This window comes from Dendropsophus ebraccatus, chromosome 8 (assembly GCF_027789765.1).
Source record: "Dendropsophus ebraccatus isolate aDenEbr1 chromosome 8, aDenEbr1.pat, whole genome shotgun sequence".
Lineage (NCBI taxonomy): Eukaryota > Metazoa > Chordata > Amphibia > Anura > Hylidae > Dendropsophus > Dendropsophus ebraccatus.
The window spans coordinates 84,745,598-84,761,306 of record NC_091461.1 but is presented as its reverse complement, the minus strand read 5'-3'; the positions used below and the strand labels follow the sequence as shown (position 1 = coordinate 84,761,306).

At 44.4% G+C, this 15,709-nt stretch overlaps 1 protein-coding gene across 1 annotated transcript in view; it reads left to right on the top strand.

The window, feature by feature from the left end:
* The first annotated feature begins 4,176 nt into the window (after nucleotides 1-4,176).
* Nucleotides 4,177-15,709, top strand: part of ZFP91 (ZFP91 zinc finger protein, atypical E3 ubiquitin ligase) — a 39,439-nt gene continuing 27,906 nt past the window's right edge. Inside the window, exons 1-3 of the mRNA XM_069980809.1 lie at nucleotides 4,177-4,449; nucleotides 4,890-4,921; nucleotides 15,242-15,433. Coding sequence (XP_069836910.1) covers nucleotides 4,256-4,449; nucleotides 4,890-4,921; nucleotides 15,242-15,433 — 418 coding nt within the window. The 5' untranslated portion in view covers nucleotides 4,177-4,255. The remainder of the gene's footprint in view (nucleotides 4,450-4,889; nucleotides 4,922-15,241; nucleotides 15,434-15,709) is intronic.

Sequence of the window (15,709 nt, the reverse complement as noted above, 5' to 3'; positions counted from 1 at the left end):
GGAAAGTTCTCCCAGTTTCCCCAGAACTGCATCCAGCTTTTCTCGGCACCTGGAAAATAGCAGCAGTGAGTTAAAGCGACTCTGTACCCACAATCTGACCCCCCCCCCCCCCCAAACTTTATGAGGCACGGGCAATAAAATTGGTACGTCCGAGGGCCTAGTCTGAGATGCGATCTCCAACAGATATACCGGAATTCTGCCTCCAGAAAATTGCTGGAACAGCAGTCCTGTAGGGACCATGTACTCAGATCCACCCCAACCCCAGAGCTGTTGGAATTGTGCGGCAAGGTAAAATAAGTATGGGTTAGGGACAGCAAGGCCGCCTGTATCCTTCTCCCGCTGTAATGTGTCCAACCTAGGTGCCTTTCCATCCCATATAATCTCTCTAAACAGGAACTATATACGCTTAAAATGTACCATGGGCACCCAGCCCGGAGCATTATGTAAAATATAGAGGAGTTGTGACATCAAAATCATTTTGATCAGGTTGGCTCTACCTGCCACCGAAAGAGGGAGTTTACGCCACAGTTTAACTTTCTGAGCAGATTTTGTCAGTAGTAAGTTGTAAGGGAAAGGACTCGGATTAAAGACCATTCACTGGAAGACGAGCCAATGGTGCCGAGTACAGTAACTGTATCCATGAGATGTAGGTAGGGCCAGGAAAGTGGCCAGAAGTGGATCCAATAAGCACTCACTATGTGTCTTAAAGGGGTTATCCAGCGCTACAAAAACATGGCCACTTTTCCCCCTGGTGTTGTCTCTAGTTCAGGTGCAGTTTGCAATTAAGCTCCATTTACTTCAAACCCCGCCCAAACTGGAGACAACAGTAGGGGGAAAGTGGCCATGTTTTTGTAGCGCTGGATAACCCCTTTAAAAAATTCTCCAGGTAGACCATCAAGTCCCGGGGTTCTCTCATTTGGAAAGTCCTGAGAAATCCAATTATTCATCTAAACATAGGCTCAAAGGGGGAGACTTATTAAACTGGTGTAAAGTAGAATTGTTTACACAGACAGATTTATCTGAGAGATCTTTGAAGCCAAAGCCAGGAACAGACTATAATCAGGGAACAGGTCAAGCGACTCTGTACCCACAATCTGACCCCCCCCCCCCCCCAAACCACTTGTACCTTTGGATAAGATGCTTTTAATCCAAGATCTGTCCTGCGGTCCGTTAGGCAGGTGATGCAGTGATTGTCCTCAAAAAATACTTTTAAACTTGAAGCCCGTGCCAAACGGGAGTATCTTGGCCCCAACTTTGCACAACCTCTCTGTCCCTCCTCCCCACCCTCTTCATTATTAGGAATGCTCCAGGCAGATTGCCTCCTATTCCCCACCTCTGGCAGCCCGGCACATGGGCTGGATTGTTAAGAACCTGTGCAATGTTCAGCATGGAGAAAATGTTTCAGTGGCATTCCTAATGATGAAGAGGGTGGGGAGGAGGGACGGAGGGGTGGTGCAAAGTTAGGGCACGGATACTTCCGTTTGGCACAGGCTTCAAATTTAAAAGTATTTTTTTAGGACAATAACTAAATCACCTGTCGAATTGACCACAGAACAGATCTTGGATTAAAAGCAGCTATCCGTAGGTACAAGTGGTTCGGGGGGGGTCAGATTGTGGGTACAGAGTCGCTTTAAGAAAAGACTGAGATTTCTCCTCTTTTCAAATCCATTCCTGGCTTTGGCTTAAAAAATCTGTCAGATAAATCTCTCTGTGTAAACGCACCATTAGGCTTTGTTCACACAAAGTATATTTTTGTAAAACCACGGCCGTTGTACAACGGCCGTGATTATTACAGGAATATACTTTACCTGGCCGTCTATGGGATCCTGGCTGGAGCGTATACACATAGTATACACTCCGTCCGGGATCCCTCGCGGCGCCACAAACAATTGACATGTTAGTTTTCTGCGGCCGCTATTCAGTGAATAGCGGCCACAGAAAACCATGTCAGTGCACACTATGGAGTGAGTGGCTTCGGCTGCTCGCTCCATAGTGTACTGTGGGGAGTTCTGATGCAGGCGCACACGGATGCGCCCACATCAGAACTCGGCGGCCCGAAAGATCATCCAGCCGGAACTGCAGTACTGACGTACTGACTTTTCAGAGACAGCTGGTCTCTTGCGTTCAGTGAACATAGCCTTAGGGTCCATTGACACAGAAAGATTATCTGCCAGATTATCGGCCAAAGATTTGAAGCCAGGAACACACTATAAACAGAGATCAGGTCATAAAGCAAAATCTGAGATTTTTCCTCTTTTCAAATCCATTCCTGGCTTTAGCTTCAAATCTTTGGTAGATAATCTGTCAGATAATATTTTTGTGTAAATGGACCCTTAGTTTCCCCTAGCAACCAATCAGCTTCCACTTTTCATCCCTCAGAGTCTTTGAAAAATAAAAGGTGGAATCTGATTGGTTGCTAGGGGCAACTAAGACAATTCTACTTTATACCAGTCTGATCATTTTCCCCCTTCCGACAGGACGGAGGTAAGTGGCATGAGATGAGCAAATTTACAGTACAAACGCAGCAAATTGTTTCATTATCTCAGCAATCTGCTTATCAGCCTGCTGCTTTTGAAGGCCGCACAGCAGGAACATATATAAACGTTTCTGACTATGAACGGCTTTTAAATGGGTACTCCGGCAGGGGGCATTTTTATCTGGGACTGGGGATGAGGTGGCTGAGAGAAAAGACGTCCACTCACCTTTCCGGTTCCAGCAGTGGGTCCCGCATCACAGGGCTCCGGTCCCTGGTTCCCGGCCGCTTCCTGGTGTCTGACGCGGGCCCGAGACGTGACGTCTCAGATTCGCTCATCCAGTCAGTGACGGAGGCAGGATCCATTTCAAGTCTGCTCAGATCCCTCCTCTGTCACTGACTGGCTGAGCGGACCTGAGACGTATCACCTCGGGCCCGTGTCAGACACCAGGAAGCAGCCGGGGACCGGAGCGTGAGTGGACGTTGTTTCCCTGAGCTACCTGATCCCCGGTCTCAGGAAAAAAATGCCCCCTCGCCGCAGTACCCCTTTAATGTGTGCAGGGCCTTTTCAATGTGATCGTTCCTGCACACATTACTATTCCCAGATCTGGGAATCACAGGCAGCCGTGGCCCGCAGTCATGAACTCCCTTAAACGTCGCAATGCACAGTGATCACAGCGTTATTCCGAGACAGGACAAGCACCTGTCACTTGTACCAGCAGGCGGGGGGGGGGGGGGGGGGGGGGGTAATAATAATAATAATATTTATTTGTTGGCACTAGGGATGGTCCGAACCTGCCGAGGTTCGGGTTCGTATGAACCCAAACGCTCAGCAGCAGATTCCCGCTGTCCGCCCGCTTCATGGAGCGGGCGGATCCAGCGGGAGTAACGCCTGAAAAACTGGGATACAGCCTATGGCTATGGCTGTATCCCAGTTTTCCAGGCGGTCCTCCCGCTGGATCTGCCCGCTCCACGGGCAGACAGCGGGAATCATTACCGAGGTAAGATACAAATACTTTGGCCGCAGGCATGTCACTTTATCCTGTGAATGGCATTAGATGGTGCAGTATATTCAGACCAGGTAGCACTGCTGACTGTAACCAATACTTTGATTGGACAAGTCTGTGCATTGGTTCCAATTACTGTTTTAAATAAAGTTAGGTGGGATTCACATTGTGAATTCAAAGTACTACAACTAGAATGGCAAATGAGCAAACTGTGCAGAGGAGAGCCCATAAGTGGAGGTAGGTGGGCTGCATTAGCAGATGCAATGACATGTAATGGCAGCTGTCCTGCTTTCCTTTCCGTGCACAGCGCTTACTGTGCTCAGGTTGACACAAACTTTTAGCTTCCTGTTAACAATAATTATTGATACGTGTTTTTAAATGTCTCTGTGTTGCTCATTTGTAATAAAGTTATTTCAATGAAGAAAAAAAGCTTAAACTTCTATGAAACTACGGATCCCAGAAGTCAAAGCGCACAGATTTTAGCAAACAGAGCAAGCGTATTACAGTTTCGGGTCCGCCCCCATTAAAGACCGTCCAATGAACTCCTAGCTACAGCACGAAGTGGGCGGGCTCAGATCGAGCTTCGAAACGGTGAGGATTTCGGGCATGCGCACTACTAATTAGGCAAACTCTATTCTCATTCTGCACAAGCGCAGATGATTCGAGCCGTCAGCTAGGGGGTGCGCACGCCAGGTGACGTAAGAGCGCTGACCCGGAGGGGGAGCACCGCGCCTGCGCAGTGCCTCACACAGAGAGCGGACTGGCTGACGGACGGATGCCGGGAGGGCCGGAGCCGCGGGGCCACCCAAAGGGGGATGCAGGGGCCGAGGGGGCGGCAGTAGAAGATGAAGTTGTGACTGGGGGCTCCTCCCGCCGAAGGAAGGCGGAGTGTCCGCGGAGGAGGAGAAGCCGCCAGGAAATGCCTGGGGAGGAGGAGGAGGAGGAGCTAGGTCTTGGGGGCAGACACAGGTGAATGACGTCACGGCAGGGGGTGTCGGGGGTCTGCTCTTGTACAATGTAGTCTACCGGGAGGAGAAGTGGGAGTGACACTATTGCCTAAAAGTGGGCTGAAAAGTTGACATGGGTGTGGTCAGTATCATTAACATATTGGGCGGGGCTTGCTTAATATTTACATATGGGAGTGTGTATCTGCGTGTCAGGGATTTTCAGTAACTACATAGATGAGGTGTGGCCCACTTCCTAGCTGAGCCTGGAGCTATGGGCCACAGCTTAGTACATTGTAGCTATGTGCCCCACCAGGGAGCTGTGCCAGTCACTATAGCATGGAAATAGTCTATGTAGCCTAGAGGTTGGGCAGGTGTGGTTTGTATCTAGAGATGTCCGCTTTTAGCAAGTTGTGGCAAAGCATTGTGGGATGTGAATTTAATAAGATTGGTTTCCATTTACAGCTACCTGGAGGAAGAAATGTTAGCTAATAAAGGTAGGTGTGACATTGTAGTCATATATTGTCCCATATTACATGTGGAAGCTAGTGAAATACCGTTCTCATCAGACCTCCCTCTATGTGCCACTTATTTCATTACTTCCCTTTGCCCTCTGGGACACTTTAGCTGGGAATCTAGGAGGGATTTCAGGTTCTTCATCCACTTCCTAATTTGAGGTAGTCACTCAAATCCTGATCCCTATGGGATGAATGGCCGGTAGTTTTGGCAGAAGTCAGAGCATTGACTCAGTGTCCCTTAATTGGTGGTGACTTCCCAATAAAAATGATTTCCAGGATGAAAAGACTATGGCACGCACGCACTGCTTGTCATTTTGTAGCTGTAGCTCAGATGATCACTGCCTGCCTAGCTACAAACTGGCGCCTAAGATTCTCTTGATGCCACCAAAGACCTACAAGTATATGCTAACACGATTACCTTACCAACACATAGAGAACTGTTCAGCTGGTCAGGGCATATATTTGTAACATGTTCTGAAACATTTAAAGTGACTGTACCACCAGGCCCAGGCTGAAGCACTGGAGGCAGGCTGACCCACTCTAAGTGGGAGGGAACCCTAGCCCCTCTATGATAGGGTTCCATTGAGTCTAATGGAGTCACGTCATGGAGGGTCTGGGGTTTCTTCCCACTAGGGGTGGGTTGGCCTGCCTCCAGTGCTTCAGCCTGGGTCTGGTGGTACAGTCACTTTAAAGAGAATCTGTCAGCACCTGGGCCTTACCTGATTCGCTGGCAGTTCCCTAGTGAGCATGTTATCTTTTGATAGTGTGTCCGTGGAGTGGATTATGCACAATCTGAGGTCTCCTACTGTAATAAAGAGTCAAAGAGAAGTTGTGGTTCAGCATTTGTCCTGCACTCTAGCACATCTCACCACTGCTATGTCCTCTCTTTTCTTCATGAATAATCAATGTTGCTCGGCCTCCTGCTCGCTCAGCTGTCAGTCAACAGAGGACTGATCTGCAATCAGATATATCTGCAGTTGAATCTCCTAGCCTGTGTTTTATCTTTGGTCTAGGAGTAAATCAACTATCTAGAGATCAGCAACAGTTTTTTTTTGTTCCATTCCCCTGATGGAATTGAGATTGTTATTTATTTTTTTCTCGTTATTGTATCATTTTTAAAAGTCCAAAGAAATCCCAATCAGGTCCAAATTGTTTAGTTTTTTTTTAATGCAATCATGACTATATAGTTAATGCAAAAATAACTACATATTTTTTCACATCATTGTATTAAAAAAATATGAAAACTAATTTGGCTATGATTTGTATCATTCTTTGCAAAAATGATACAATAATGAGAAAATAAATAACTATATGTCATTTCCATCTGAGGACTCGAACCAAAGAAAAAAAACTTAAGACAGATGACTTACCCCTAGACCACAGCTCCTACACAGGTTAGGAGATTCAGCTATATCTGATTGCAAATCAGTCCTCTTGTTGGCAGATACTGACTGACAGCTGAGCGAGCAGGAGGCCGGGCAGCATTGATTATTCATGAAGAGGAAGGAGGAGATAGCAGTGGTGAGCAGTTGATGGATCCAAACCAGCATGGCTTTACTGAGGGCCGATCATGTCAGACTAATCTCATTGATTTCTTTGATTATGCTACAAAAGTACTGGATGAAGGTGGTGCTGTGGATATCCCCTATCTGGACTTCAGCAAAGCTTTTGATACAGTTCCCCAGAAAGAGCTAATAGAGAATTTGGAAAAAATTGGACTTAATCCCTGGATAGTTCAGTGGATTTGTGGTTGGCTGAAGGATAGATATCAGAGGGTTGTTGTTAATGGTGTATATTCCGAGCAGAGACTGGTTACAAGTGGTGTGCCACAAGGGTCTGTTCTGGGTCCTATTCTTTTTAATATGTTTGTAAGTGACATAGGAGAAGGGTTGGTAGGTAAAGTTTGTCTGTTTGCTGACGACACAAAAGTATGCAATAGGGTTGATATTCCTGGAGGTGTCAGTAATATGGAAAATGATTGAGCTTTGCTAGATAAGTGGTCCAAACAGTGGAAATTGAAGTTCAACGTTTCCAAATGTAAAATAATGCACTTGGGGAGGAGGAATCCTCTATCCGAGTATCACATCGGCAGTACTGTGTTGGAAAAGACTTCAGAAGAGAAGGATTTAGGGGTAGTGATATCTGACAGCCTTAAAATGAGTCACCAGTGCAACCAGGCGGTGGGGAAAGCAAATTGTATGCTGGGATGTATAGCTAGAGGTATAACCAGTAGGAAGAGGGAGATTGTGATCCCGCTGTACAGCGCTCTGGTGAGGCCACATCTGGAATACTGTGTCCAGTTCTGGAGACCTCATCTAAAAAAGGACATTGATAAAATTGAACGGGTCCAAAGACGGGCTACAAAAATGGTGGAGGGTGTAAGGGCTCGTTCACACAGAGAAAAAGCAGCTGAATTTCTGCGCTGAATCAGCGCTGAAATTTCAGCCGTTAAAATAGGTGCAGAGCTAATTTCCATTGTGTTGAATGGAAATTCTCCTCTGCAGTTCACATGGTGGAATTTCCGCTCTCCCCTGCCTTGTCAGGTGACAGGCTTGCTCAGCTCCCATTGGCTGAACAACTGCAAGCCATCACTTGTCACATCTCACTTGCTTATCTTCCCTCAGACTGACTCCGGCACTTAGGCAGCTCCCCCCTCCCCTCATACCCTCTCTCCTGCTGCCGTGGACTCAGTGAAGGAGTCATGTCACTAGAGAAGATAAGCTGAGCAAGCAGAGTCACCTGACAAGGAGGGGGAGGGGGAGGCTGCTGTAACAGGACATAGAGCAGCCCTCCTGCTGATGACTCATCCTCACAAGAAGGAGCTGCCTGGTGACGGTGACAACAGTAATCAGGTCTGTGTGAGTTAGGACACTTCCTGGTGGGGGGTGGAGGGGGGAAAAGACAGGGAAGGGAGGCAGATAGGTGATTGAAGCATATTACAGAGTTATATAACTTTGTAATGTGCTTCAATTACTGGGAAAAAGGTTTTCATGGCACTTGTCCTTTAATCCAAGGGAAAGGGGGCATATTAATATTTCATTTATAGTTTTCTTCCCTTTTGATTTCACTTCCCATTAGTTCAGCACAAGAATCTGCAGCAAAACTACCATCTTATTGTGCAATATTATGGTCAGTATTTGGTCTATATCATTAGCCAAAACTAGAAGGGGAACAGACACAGAGAAAGATTATAATAAAAAAATTGTACACTTCTCTGTATTTTGGTAAAAAAGAAGTACCTACCAAAGCAGGGCTCAGAATACTGTGTGCCCCTGGTCTTAGGGTCCGTTCACATGTTGTAGAGCAAATTTTGAGACATAATCAGTGTTAAATCTGGACACTAGCTGTTTTTGTGACGTTATTCACATGCACTGAAAAAAAAATTCTGTATTTTTGGCAGAAAATTAAGAATAACTAGCATGCCCTTTACTCCTACTCCAGATTCTGTTTAAGGCCATGCAGAAAACTCCAATGGAATAGTCCCAAAGCACACCTTCTTTAGATTTTTCCACAGGTCCTGTTGAATATACAGTGGTTTGCAATAAATTAGAATATCAACAAAAAGTTTTTTTTGTTTTTTTTCAGTAATTAAATTCAAAAAGGGACCTCATATATTCTATTGAGTAATTACATACAGAGTGAACTTGAGTGAAGTTGATGATTATGAATTACAGCCAAGAAAAACCCAAAAGTCAGTATTCCAGAAAATTTGAATAATAACCCAAAACACCTGCAGTGGCTTCCTAAGTGTTATAAAAGGTCCCATAGTCTGGTTCAGTATGCAACACAATCATGGGGAAGACTACTCACTTGACAGATGTCCAGAAGGCAGTCATTCACATACTCCACAGGGAGGATAAGCTACAAAAGATCATTGCTAAAGAAGCTGGCTGTTCTTAGAGTGCTGTATCAAAGCATATTAATGGAAAGTTGAGTGGAAGGAAAAAGTGTGGTAGAAAAAGGTGCGCAAGCAACCGGGAGAACCTCAGTCTTAACAGGATTGTAACGAAAATGACATTCAAAAATTTGGGAGAGATTCACAAAGAGTGGACTGCTGCTGGAGACAGTGCTTTAAAAGACACCACATACAGACGTCTGCAGGACAGCCGGTCTCTCACGTAGTGTAAACATAGCCTCAGTGATGGTTTGGGGAGCCATGTCATCTGCTGGTGTAAGTTCACTGTGTTTAATCAACACCAAAGTCAACGCTGCCGTCTACCAGGAAATTTTAGAGCACTTCATGCTTCCCTGTGCTGAAAAGATTTTTGGAGATGGAATTTTCATCTTCCAGCAGGATTTGGCACCTGTCCACACTGCCAAAAGTACCAATACCTGATTTACTAACCACAGCACCACTGTGCTTGATTGGCCAGCAAACTCGCCAGACCTTAACTCCATAGAGAATTCATGGGGTATTATCAAGAGGAAGAGGAAAGACACCAGACCCAACAATGCAGACGAGCTGAAGGCCGCTATCAAAGCAACCTGGGCTTCAATAACACCTCTGCAGTGCCATTAGCTGATCGCCTCCATGCCACGCCACATTGATGCCATCATTCATGCAAAAGGTGCCCCGACCAAGTATTGAGGGCATTTACTGTACAGACTTTTCATTTGTTGACATTTCTGTGTTAAAAACATTTTTGTTTTATATGATATTATAATTTTCTGAAATACTGACTGTTTTTTTTCTCGGCTGTAATCCATAATCGTTAACTTTAACAGAAATAAACGCTTGAAAAAGTTCATTCTGTAATGACGTTATAGAATATATGAGGTCACTTTTTGAATTGAATTACTGAAAAGAAAAATAACTTTTTGTTGATATTCTAATTTATTGCAAACCACTATATGTGTTGGATTAATTTATGGCAACTATGATGTGTGAATGGACTTGGTCAGCAAATTGGCAGAATGCAGTTTATATAATGCCATCCTGTGGTCATACTGTACTGTAGAAGGACCGGTTGGGATTATGGAATTGTTATTTAATCGGGGTTGGTGTTCAGTTACCTGGTCTCAGGCAACCAATCTTAGATCTTAAGGATATATCAATTAGTATTATAATAAAAAAAAAAATGTATTTGGTTCCCATAGCAACCTATCTGAGCTCAACATTCAAATATTCATGAGCTCTGGTAAAATGAAAGCTGAGCTGTGATTGGTTGCTATGAGCAACAAAGAACATCCTGACTGCTAGATAAGTCTCCCCTATGGTCTATATGTGACGTTTCAGTACAGAAGTCTACTTGTAACCTATCGCTGCTCATATGGATGTGAAGGGCAGTTGCTGTTTTCCTACTATATTTTATAGTTTACAAATGTGTCATTGCAGTGTGCCTCATCCCTGTTAGCCATGTCTCTGCAGCTCCTGTGTACCCAGCTGTACTGTTCACTTTCTGTATCTATACAGAACTAATAAAATATATCAAGGGACATACTGACCAGCCCTCTTTAAGTGGTAGAATTACCAGCAGATGTAGCTCCATAGACTGCACACAGACATCATGCTTCACAACATTTAGGTGCATATGGCAAATAAATGTGAACAGAAAATTAACAAATTATAGGGAAGCAGTCAGCATTCTAGACATGTCTGTTTTAGCACAAACTTACACTGTTCATTGGGTATCTGTGCTATAAATTTATGGATCTATTCTCAACTGGGTTTAGCAGACACTGTCCAGTCAGAATGAAGAGGACAGTGTCTCCTTAAAGGGGTTATCCAGTGCTACAAAAACATGGCCATTTTCTTTTAGAGACAACACTACTCTTGTCTCCAGTTCAGGTGCAGTTTGCAATTAAGCTCCATTCACTTCAATGGAACTGAGCAGCAAAACCCCGCTCAAGCTGGAGACAAGAGTGGGGCTGCCTCTGGAAGAAAGTTGTCATGTTTTTGTAGCACGGGATAACCCCTTTAAAGGGGTAGTGCGGCGTTTAACATTTATTTACTAAATAACACACATTACAAAGTTACAACTTTTTAATGTGTGTTATTTAAGTGAATGGCCCCCTTCCCCTTGTTCCCCCCCTTACCGGAAGTGCGGTGTAGTATACTTACTCAGTTACTGTGGACCCCGGCTGCCATCTTGGGTCGACTACATCATCTTCGGGAGGCCGGCCAGACCGCTCCAGCTGTCCCTCATGCCAGCCCCCCTCTGCCGCATCATTAGCTGCTCAGCCACGGGGTCGACCGCAATTGAGTAAGTATAATGCACCACACTTCCGGGGCGGGAGGAACACGGGAAGGGGGCCATTCACTTAACACACATTACAAAGTTGTATAACTTTGTAATGTGTGTTATTTGGTGAATAAATGTTAAACGGCACACTACCCCTTTAAAGGGGTTTTCTGACAAAAATAGACTGATGAGCTATCCACAACTGTGAAGTGCGGGTACCAAACAGCTGATTGGTGCAGGCATTGGCACCCCGCTGATCTGTGGATAGCTCATCAGTCAATTTTGGCTGGAAACCCTGGGGTTTTCTAGTGAACAACTTTTTAATATATTTGTGCTCAGGCAGGTGGAAAATAAGACTCTTACTGACCTTGTCTGCCACCTCTGGCACGGTGCTCTGGTCCACAGTATACCGCAATTCCAGGATTGGGGGTTTAGCATTAGCCATAGTCCACTGCTGCTGCCACTGGTTGGCTGAGGTGTGATACCGCTGTGTGGCCACTGATAAAGCAATGGATTTTGCTAACCCTGATCCCAGAAGTGTAGCTCATTGAAGACAGGGACTCTGACAGAGGTGAGGGATGGTATTGGTATATGGGTCTATTCTTTTTTTATCACCTGTCTGCACACAAATAATAATAAAAAAAAGTTAGCTGGAAGAAGCCTTAAAAATTACTCTTGCCGATTCCTTTTCAATTGACAAGTTTATGAGAACAATAGCTGCTCTTTTATAATAATATTTCTGCCCCTACAACACCAAACTTCATAAACCCACTGAGCCAATGTGCCTATCGGCAGATTTTTTTTTTTTTTTTTAGTTATTACCAGCCACTAAGAATGGTAATAAATACTGGTGTGATAAAACTTTCCAGTCTACCGATACCTTGTCAATTTTCAAAGCCATGTTCCCAGATGCAGAGGAACTCCCATACGTTCACCAATAGCCATGAAATGTTGCCAATAATTGTGGCAACAACATTACATAGCAATTGTGGAATGCATGGAGACATGGTTTAAGCTGCATACAGTTTTTTGCATGTGCAAATGTAGCCAAAGGCAGGTACATTGTGCCAGATTTATCAGTCTGTCCGAGACAAGAATGTGTCCAGTTTGTCTCTAGCAACCAGTCATAGCTCAACCAGGGCTCTCACTCCTCATTTTTAGTTTGATGACAACATGTATCTGTCCTTCCTGGACATGTTTTTCAAAATCCTTGTGGTGAAAAATTATCTCTTATTGTGCTGCAGCTCTGTCAGTGAGGTGGGGCCTAGAGCATTCGTGCACTAGGCCCTTTCACCGCCACCATTGTTTCTGGTACCACCACTGGCCATGATCTCCGCTGTACAATGCTGGTAACTTGTGAATGCGCCATAGTGATCCTAGACGGCACACGCGCAATGACATGCTAGTCTGGAACAAGAAGCTTGGGCGCCTCACTGTATCTGTGCTGTCTAGGATCGCTATGGTGCACGCGCAAGTAAGCAGCGCTGTACAGCAGAAATGGGGGGGAGGGGGGTGTCGCAGGTCTAGAGCACAAACGCTCTAGGCCCCGGCTCACTGTCAGAGCTGTTGCACAGTAATAGATTATTTAAAAAAAAAAAGATTTTGAAAAATGGACTACAGTTCATGTATCAAAAGGTTCCAGTGGTTTGGGAGGGTTGTGTGTGTGCAGTGATTTCACATTTGCTTTATGGGCAGCAGATTTCATGTGATGCAATGTTGATACAGGGATGTATTATGATTGCCTTTTTGGAGTCTTATTCAACACAATAGGGTTATAGGTTGAACTTGATCTATGTATATATGTACCCCTTAAAGTGCAAAAGTGCTGTAAAAATATGTTGGAGCTATATAAATAAAATTATCATTATTGTAAATAAAAGCTGAGGGTTTCTGAGAACGGTGAGGGAAGGCTTTTCTAAACTCTATAACACTGTAATAAGCATCTTATTGGCATTGAGTTTTTTTAGCTAGTATGAAATTCATAAATATGTGTAAATTGTCATAGTTGCATAGAGGCATATAATAAAATAAAAGTAGTATGGCATATGCATAAGTGTTAAATATTAAGTGGAAATATTTGGAAACATGATTGTATAGAAATAATTGATGTCTATAAACTCTTGGGAGCTGCAGAAGGTGGATCTCCAAAAAGGTTTTCCTTGTGTCTGCCTATGATATCTTAAAGAAATCTGTCAGTTGTAATTCACATTCTAAGTTGCTGACACTTTTAGGTAGCTGTTATATCAGGGTACCTTTCATATGTCTGTATGTGCTTCCATAGCATAGTAGAATGCTTTTATTATATAGTAAGAAAAGTCAAAGAGGCCTTCCCAAGCTCCTGTAGTGCTGCAAAGCTGTAAAGGCCCTGTTACACGGGCCAATGGGGAGGAGCAAGCAAGTGCCGACCTGTCAGACAGTTGCTATTACACCAGCCAATAATCGCTTGTATCTGACTCTTTTTGAGTTTCCAGGTGTCAATCAAGCGGGGAGGGAGGGGAGAGGAAGCATTTATCTTGCAGCTATTTAGGAGCTTGTAAAAGCCTCTTTGACTCATCAGGGCTGTGGAATCGGTAAGCCGCAGCCCTAACTTCAACTCCGACTTCTGATTTTATCAGGGACCAACCGACTCCTGCTCCTTTAAAAGTGGCCAAACAGACACTAGCGGAGTTATTTATCACACTGGTGTAAAGTAGATATGGCTCGGCAGCTTCTTTCCAATGTCCTACATGATCCTGGGGCGACTTCTGAGTGAATAAGGAAAGATATAAAGCAGATTCTCCACACTGTGTGTGTGTAGTGGATGCAGCCAGTCTCCAGCCATCATGGTGTGAAGAACTCAGAACTAGGCTAGATGAAGCAGGTGGTCTTTTCCTGCTGACAATCTTTTATGTTTCCAACTAAATAGTCACCATACACAAAGACACACTGCTAACAATGCCAGATACATGTGAAATAGAGATCAGACACAGGCTCAGATTTATCAAATCTCTGTCAGCGTCCATGTTCCTGAATCATCGCTGATTGGCTGATTTCTGAGTGGGGCCATGACATCACAGGATAGGCAGCCCCGTGGGGGACCATGAGCTGTGACGCTGCACGAGGATGGGTAAATAGGACTTCTTCATTATGATCCCACCACCCCTTGTCCCCCCCCCCCCTGGATTTTTCACTGTTGCCCAAAATACCCCTTTAATTTCTGCCTCTCTCTCAAACACACACAGCTTGCTGCAGCCATAGCACGCACACACACACACACACACACACACACACACACACACGCAGCTTGCTGCAGCCATGGCACACTGAAGGAAAACACACAATCTTCTCCTAGTGAGAAAACACCACATTAACTGCAGTAGTTTACTGCTGCACTACTTTTGGCCAATTCTCCTTACATAGTTACATAGTTAATACGGTTGAAAAAAGACACATGTCCATCAAGTTCAACCAAGGAGGGGATGGATACAGGGAATCTTCATATGACACTGCTGCTCATATACAATCATTCATCTTGGAATCACAGGCAGATATATGAAAGATTCCATGTTGTATACCTTGTTGTAACAGCTATCTAACAGTACCAGCAGTTCAGAACACGAATTACAGCTGACAGATTCCATTTAAGTATTTGGGGAGTGCATTCATGCCTAGGGGTAAGTGATTCCTGAGAGATTTTGATTTCCCTGTAAGAGTCTAAACAGAATCACAGGAAAAGTCATCCCATGGAAAGAGTGGTTTGAAGAAAAAAAAAAATTACCCTGTAAAAAGAAAATTGAGGGGAGAAACGGAGGGAAGAGTTTCACCGAGCTCATTTTTCCCGCTCGTTCTAGTAATCTACAGGGGTCTCAACACCCAGATCACAAATGATCAAAACTTTTGACATGTTTCTATGACTGTCATTTTAACCTGTAAGTGGCTGCATTTTTTAAGAGCTTGGCAGTTCTATAGTTCACTTGGAAAAGTAAATCAGGACAAGAATTTGGACTTCTTTTTCCAAGACTTTACTCCAGAAATGATGAAGCCTGTTGTACACCTTTTGCTTTGCTAAAAATTTTGTGTTATTTATAAATGTTATGCCTTTCCTTTCTGCTTTCTGTTTCTTTGCCTCACTTCTTAGCGCCAAAGTGTGAGGTGGAGGAAGTAGTGGTACAAGAGATAGAGCCTCCCATATTAATTCCTGATTCGAATCTGGAAGTGGTGGAGACCAGGACAGTTACGAGGGAAGGCGTCCTGCGTAGCACACGCTCAGAGTCCCCTACATTAGAGCTCATCTGTAAGACGGAGCCCGATCCAAATGATGTAGTTTATGGTAAGGAAATGACGGCAGTAAAGTAGAAATGCACGATGCATTGAATTTTTGGTATGGTTTGGTAACGATTACAGTGTGGGGCAAACATGGTACAATTTCCTGGTTTTTGAAACTATACAGAGACGTTAACCCTTTAGTTGCTGTGGTCATTGCTACTGTAGCATCTAGCAGGTTAACAAAGAGAGAAATTCCCCCTCTCTTTCCCATCAGCATTCGCAGAGTGTCAGGGGTAGCCATAGCAACCAGAGGCATCAAAGAGAGCTGGCTGTAAAAGTC